The sequence below is a fragment of the Carlito syrichta genome, unplaced genomic scaffold, assembly GCF_000164805.1.
Source record: "Carlito syrichta isolate Samal-C Ts95f unplaced genomic scaffold, Tarsius_syrichta-2.0.1 Scaffold311769, whole genome shotgun sequence".
Taxonomy (NCBI): Eukaryota; Metazoa; Chordata; class Mammalia; order Primates; family Tarsiidae; genus Carlito; species Carlito syrichta.
The window spans coordinates 87,386-94,264 of NW_007255865.1; the positions used below are offsets into that span (position 1 = coordinate 87,386).

At 60.0% G+C, this 6,879-nt stretch overlaps 1 protein-coding gene across 1 annotated transcript in view; it reads left to right on the forward strand.

Moving 5' to 3' along the window:
• The window catches only part of LOC103271575 (receptor-type tyrosine-protein phosphatase V-like), an 18,649-nt gene that overhangs the window by 10,476 nt on the left and 1,294 nt on the right, over nucleotides 1-6,879 (forward strand). The window contains 15 exon segments of the mRNA XM_008069042.2: nucleotides 661-787; nucleotides 877-924; nucleotides 2,229-2,322; nucleotides 2,478-2,568; nucleotides 2,672-2,748; nucleotides 3,722-3,856; nucleotides 4,446-4,568; nucleotides 5,182-5,342; nucleotides 5,467-5,623; nucleotides 5,962-6,029; nucleotides 6,161-6,248; nucleotides 6,347-6,425; nucleotides 6,517-6,552; nucleotides 6,555-6,592; nucleotides 6,741-6,869. Of these exon segments, the coding sequence (XP_008067233.2) occupies nucleotides 661-787; nucleotides 877-924; nucleotides 2,229-2,322; nucleotides 2,478-2,568; nucleotides 2,672-2,748; nucleotides 3,722-3,856; nucleotides 4,446-4,568; nucleotides 5,182-5,342; nucleotides 5,467-5,623; nucleotides 5,962-6,029; nucleotides 6,161-6,248; nucleotides 6,347-6,425; nucleotides 6,517-6,552; nucleotides 6,555-6,592; nucleotides 6,741-6,869 (1,451 nt within the window).

The following is a 6,879-nucleotide window of genomic DNA, read 5'->3' on the forward strand; positions in this document are numbered from 1 at the left end:
ACATTTTTATTTTTAGTTGGAGTCTCACTCTATTGCCTAGGCTGGAGGGCAGTGGCATGCTCATGGCCACTGCAACCTTGACCTGCTTGGCTCAGGTGATCCTTCTGCCTCAGCCTTCCAAGTAGCTGGAACTACAGGCATGTGCCACCATTCCCGGTTACTTCTTTTTATTTATTGTAGAGATGAGGTCTCTCCAAGTTGCCCAGGCTGGTCTCCAACCCATGAGCACAGGCAATCCTCTCACCTCGGTCTCCCAAAGTGATGGGATTATAGGCGTGGGCCACTGCGCCCAGTCGGAATATCCACATTTCATGCTCAATAGCCACATGTGGCAAGTGGCTACTGTCTAGGACAGGGCAGTTCCAGAATGTCCAGGAAGCCCGTGATCTTTTCTTTGGTGTGTCAGAAAGGGGATTGGGTCTTTGGGACGCCCCCAGGTGCTGGGAGCAGGAAGGGCTTGCTGGGTGCTTTCGGTTCCCAGTCAAGTGTTCCCCCTGACAGGCATCTCTAGCCTCAGTTTGGCATCTGGGACTTTGTGGGGCAGGGGCTTGCCACTGTGCCCTCCACCCAGCGGGTCCCCAGTCCAGGAGAGGGTGGCGTGGCCCTACAGAGTCAGTGGGACAAGGCTGCTGCGTTCCATACTTCCCTCGCCCTGCCCAGAGCCCTGGGCCAGCATCTCCTCAGAAGCCATGCCCCTGCCAGTCGTGGTGGGGATCGTGGCGGGCTGTGTCCTTCCCATCTGTGCTGTGCTGGGCCTGCTGTGCTGGAGACGGAGGCAGGGGCAGAGGTGAGTGGAGCAGCGCAGAACTTCGTGACCAGGGTGGGCCAGCCCCCTGCCCCTGGGCTGCCTCCCACATGCCTCTCCATCCTTTGCAGAGCAGAGAAGAATCCATTTTCCCAAGAGCTGACGGCTTACACCCTGCAGTGAGCATACTTTCCCGCTCTTCCCTGCCTTGCACGGGCCATGGTGGCCTTGCTGAGCCTCCGCTAGCAGCCTGCTTCTCTGTGACGCATCCCTGCCAGGCTCCCATTCTTCCTCAGCCACCACCTCACCTTCCCAAAGCCCCTTTCAACAACCCCTGGGGCTCTCGCCACCCCCCTCCCCAGTGGCCTCTTCCTCCAAACTCACTGTGTAAATCAGGGCTTTCCAGAGAAACAGAACCAACAGGGTGTGTGTGTGTGTGTGTGTGTGTGTGTGTGTGTGTGTGTGTGTAGTGGGGGAGGGGCTTGATTTTAAGGAATTGGCTCAGGTGATTGTAGCGGCCCAGTAAGTCCAGCATCTTATGGGGGTAGACTAGCAGCCCAAAGACCCAGGGAAAGTCTGAAGGCAGCCTGCTGGCAGATTTCCTTGTTACTCAGGAGAGGTCAGTCTTTTTTTTTTTTTTTTGAGTTGGAGTCTCACTCTGTCGCCCAGACTGGAGTGCAGTGGCCGCTCCCGGCCACCACAGCCTTACCTGCTGGGCTCCGGCAATCCTTCCCCCTCAGCCTTCCAAGTAGCCAGAATTATAGGCATGCGCTAACCACACCCGGCTGATTTTTTGATTTATTGTAGAGATGAGGTCTCGCTGCCCAGGCGGGTCTCGAACCCGTGGGTTCAGGCAATCCACTCAGAGAGGTCAGTCTTTGTTCTATGAAGGCCTTCAGCTGATTAAATAAGGCCCACCCACACTAGGGGAAATAACCTGCTTTACTCAAAGTCAACCAATTTAAATGTTAAGGTCATCCAAAAAACACCTTCACAGAAACATCCAGAATAAAATCTGGCCAGATAACTGGGCACTGTGGCCCAATAAAAAATTAACACAAAAAATTAACCATCACACTCACCTACTCCACTTCTTACAGTCTCCGTGACTAACCGCATGGACCACATCAGGCCAAAGCTCTTTCCTTCATTGACTTCCTGTGGGACCGATGTTAACTGAGCACCAAGCCCTCTCCAGGACCCCACGAAGGGGTCTACATGACTCGAATGTGCATTCACCTATAGCTCCTATCTCCCTTGCCCCTTCCTCTGACTCTGTTCCCCCCTCCGTTCTCCCACAATGGTGGTTTGCAGTCCAGGCTGGGCTTCTGAGGAGCTTGCTGGAAATGCTGGCTGCCCTAGGCCCTGGCGATCAGGTGGTGCAACCAGGACTGAGGTCCCCTGCTCTGGGCATCACCCAAGCAGGGCGGGGCAGCACTCTACACAGCCAAGGCTGGGGCCCAGCCCCTCGCTCTCCCAGCAGGCAGACCCACTGGTCAATCCCTATCCACAGCTTCCGGCAGAACTACGAGGTCAAGAGTGCTCATGCTCACCAAGCCTTCTTTCTGGAGTTTGAGGTGAGGCCTGGGCGGCTCTCAGACTCTCAGGGGGGAGGACTGAGACCTACTGAAGGTCTTGGGGAGCTCCCAGCTGTATACTCACCACCCGGTCTCTCTCCCGGTGCAGGTGGCGGGTCTACTTCCGCAACCAGCCCCTGCCCTGATCTCTGCAGGAGCTGAAGGAGGTGGGCCAGGAGCAGCCCAGACTGGAGGCCGAACACCCCGCCAACACTACCAAGAACCGCTGCCCACATGTGCTGCCCTGTGAGTGCTGGGGCGGAAGAGGGGGCATGGCAGGTGTCAGGGCTTGGCATGGAGAGGGGCTGCCTGCATCCCACTCTGAAGGTGCAGCTTCTACCCTCTACAGATGACCACTCCGGGGTCAGGCTGACCCAGCTGGAGGGGGAGCCCCACTCCGACTGTATCAACGCCAACTTCATTCCAGTAAGGGCCGCCTGAGGGGCTGTCTGTGGGATCTGGGATCTGCTCGGGAGACGGGCTGACTTTCAGGATGCACGGTCCTGCCTTAGCTGTGGCAGTTGTCCAGGAAGATCACCAGGCTGTGTTCTATCAGGTCAATCCAGCAGCTATTTATTGAGGGTCTACTGTGTGCTCTGTGCTGGGCCTGCAGGACAGGGGAGCACTTCAAAGGAGCACTTGGGGCAATGTGTTTAACGCCCGCCATACGATGTTGACAAGTGTTGTAACAAAGGAACGAGCACCTTGCTCAGGGCACATGGAGAAAGGAGAAATTTGGTCCGCCTGAGGAATCAAGAAAGGCTTCCAGAGGAGGGGACATTTGATTTATTGAAGGATGAGTAGAATTGTGATCAGTGATACAAGAGGAAAGGACATTTTAACTGAAAGGAGCCGCCAGAGAACAAGCAGGCAGTAACATACAGGCAATGTGTGTGTGTGTGTCTGTGTGTGGAGGGGGATGGGGTGTCAGGTGGTGGGAGATGAGATGGGAGAGAAAGCCTGGGGCTGGAGAAAGGAGGGTCTTGATTGTGAGGCCGAGGGCTTTGCCCACTCCAGTGAGCAATGGGGAACCATAGGAGATTGTTGAGCATGGGAGAAACACAGAGTCTGGTTTTAGGAAGGTCGTTCCGGGTTGGTGAAGAGGGTGGCCCGGGCAGACTATTTTTGGCATGTCACTATCTTGTTTTCATGGAGGTTTTTCTTGCCCTTTTTGGTGTGGCACGGGTGGGGTGGTGAGGGTGCCTCTGAAGTCACCCCCTCCTGGTGCGAGTTCCGGGTGTGCCCATGCGTTTGTGCGTTTGCCCATGCGTAAGCACGTACACAGCATCTCACTCCCGGAGGTCACACGTGGGATGTCTACGACTATGTGCTTGATGGGGCCCCGTGGACCAAATGTCACCTGTTGACATGCTCCTGACCTCCGTCGCCCACGTCCCAGGGCTACACCCACGCGCAGGAGTTCATCGCCACCCCGGGGCCTCTCCAGAAAACGCTGGAGGACTTCTGGCGGCTGGTGGGGGGGCAGCAGGTCCACGTCATCGTGATGCTCACCGTGGGCATGGAGAACGGGAGGGTGCGCGCGCCTTGCAGGTTCCTAGAAGCGCCGCCAGGTGGCGCACGTTCTCCTCGCAGAACCGGCCCTGCGGGTGTCTTCCGGCAGGGCCGGCGGGGCCGGCGGGAGTGAGGCCCGTCGGGCCTGGAGGGTGGCGGGGGTCCGCGGGATCACCCAGGCTGGGGAGGGAAGGCGAGGGGTGAGGACCCCACCCACCAAAGGTAGGGTGTTCTGCATCCCTTCTTTTGGCAAGCCTGGTGCACGCAGGGCCCTGGGACACAGAGAGAAAGACTCCTGAGACTCCGAGTCTGTCCTGCTGGAGCAGGGAGGCGAGGGTTGGTGGCCGCTGAATAAGGGTCATTCCGTTTGGCAAAGCAGCCTAGGAGCTGACTCAAGTCCCGAGAGTCAAAGGAAGATCTGGAGGTGAAGGAGCTGGAGCCCAGCCAGTGGAGACAGGCTTCCAGAGCTGGTGTCCTTGAAGCTGGGTCAATACAGGGAGCAGAATCTCAGCAGGGTGGCTGGGACCAGGGAGGTGGGTGAGGAGGGCTGGGCCTGGGGGAAGCAGTGGGTAGCAGTGAAGGGCCCCTCACCTCTCCAACCCTCTGCCCAGGTGCTGTGTGAGCATTACTGGCCGGCAGACTCCACCCCGGTCACCCATGGTCTCATCACCATCCACCTCCTGGCTGAGGAGGCTGAGGAGGAGAGGACTGAGAGGGAATTCCAGCTGCAGCACGTGCGTGCCCCGGGGGAAAGGGCAGGGGGGGGCAGGGGGGGAGGCCAGTAGAGTTGAGAGCCCTGAGACGGCTGTCTCACCACCTGGGCCCTGAGGGTCCCCTTCTCCTGAGGAGCACAGGCTCTCAGCCACCACCCAGGGAAGTGGTAGTTAGGGAAGGGGTAGAGAGGCACAGAGAAGGTGAAGGGTCTATCCGAGGTCACACAGTGAGGTAAAGGAAGCGCAGAGCGGGAAGCGATGGTTGCTGCTCTCCCCCACACTCAGCCCAGGGCTCCCTACTTCACTCCAAACCCTTGTGTCCCTGGACTGTGCCCTCTTGAACAGGAAAGTCAGGGACCTGAATCACCCCTCTCCCTGGGCATCCTCTACAGGCAGAGATTACCCAGGAGGCCAGAGAAGGGCCCAAGGGCTCAGGAAGCATCCAGACTGAGGGCAGAGACATAGCTGCCACCCTCGAGGAACACCCAGTCTGAGGGGGGTGGCACCAGCCCTGCCCTCAGGGAGTGGGTGAGGAAAGTGTGAGGGCAGGGCTGAGGGAGCCTGGAGTAAGGAAGATGGGAAGCAGCGGGGGGGCCCCTTTGTCCCCTCTCCTCCCTCACGCCCTCTCCCCCAGGCTGTTCATCAACAGCAGAGGAGCGTGAAGCAGTTGCAGTTTGCCACTTGGCCCCACCACAGCATCCCTGAGGCGCCCAGCTCCCTGCTCACCTTCGTGGAACTGGTACAGGAGCAGGCGAGGGCCACCCAGGGCCCTGGGCCCATCCTGGTGCACTGCAGGTGAGGGCAGGCGGGTGGTGGTGCAGTGGAGGGTCTTCTGCCTGGCCTGGGAGTGGGGGTGGGGTCTCCGGAACCGGGGCGGGGGGGAGAGCTGGGCACACGGGTAGCCCCTTCAGCCGTTCAGCTCCCCAGGGCTGTCCCTGCAGTGCGGGCGTGGGCCGACGGGCACCTTCGTGGCCCTCTCGAGGCTGCTGCAGCAGCTGGAGGAGGAGCAGAGAGTAGATGTGTTCCACACTGTGTATGCACTCCGGCTGCACTGGCCCCTCATGATCCAGATGCGGGTGAGGGCCTTGGCAGGCGGGGCTGGGCAGCCGGGCCCCTGAAGGCATGGGAGGAAGGCGGATGGCCCTGGCTGCAGGCTCTGGAGGACCCAGGAAAGGAACTCATGAGGCCACAGAGAGCCCTGGGGGGAGGAGCCCAAACCTGCCACCCTTCTTTCTGGGCTTCAGCTTCCCTTTCTGTAAAAGGTGAGTGGCTCTGACACTTTGGAACAGGGTAGGAAAGGTTCCCCAATGGCTCCCTCCTCTGTCCTGCCCCATGTCTGCCTTCAGGCCTGGGCCTGGACAGTCTCCCTGCTGGGCCATGCTGGCTTAGCTGACTGTGCCCCATCCCCTGCCAGAGCCAGTACATCTTCCTGCACAGCTGCCTCCTGAACAAGATTCTGGAAGAGCTCACTGACACCTCTGAGTAAGTCTCAGCTCCCCTGTCCTCCCCACCGATGGGCTCCCGGGCTCCTGTCCACGGGCAGAGCACAGCAGGCTGGAAGTGAGGAAGGAGCTGGGGACCTCGGTGCCTTCCCCGTCGCCGCCCGCTCCCAGGTCCCCGCCAGTCTCCCTGAGGGACTTCACGCAGGCGTGCGCCAAGAGGGCGGCCGACGCCAACGCTGGCTTCTTGAAGGAGTATGAGGTTAGCTTCCGGCCTGGGGTTGGGTGACGACTCAGGGCAACCCAGTCGGCCCCCTGGGGGCTCTGCCAGCCTCAGGGCGTCCATCGCCTTCCTTCCAGCTCCTGAGGCAGGCCATCGAGGACGGGGCTGGCTCGTCGGCACCCCCTCCTGGCTATGAGCCGGACAGTGCAGTCCCCTGTGAGTCTCACTGTGGACCACGTGTGGGGCAGAGGGGCACGGCATGTGTGGGTGGGGCCTCTGGCAGGCTCACCCTCGCCATCTTCCTCAGATGACCGTTCTCAGGTGCAGTTTTCGCCAGTGGAGGAGAGCCCCCTGACGACATGCCTGAAGCCTGGCTCTTCCCTGTGAGATGATGCTGGTCTTGCTGCCCTGTTGCTTGCCCTCTCTGATCATCTGTGCTTCCCAGGCTGGGGCTGCTGGGGACTCCTAGAGCTGTGGGCTGGGCAGGAGATTCCCTCAGTCCCTGGGTGGCCGACAAGCTGTGCTCTGCAGGGTGGGCCTTCTGGCCATGATCACGTGGTGCCGACTGGCCCCGCAGGGCCAGAAGAGCTCTGGGAGCTGGTGTGGCAGCACGGGGCCCATGTGCTGGTCTCCCTGTGCCCGCCCAACACCCTGGAGAAGGTGAGGGAGC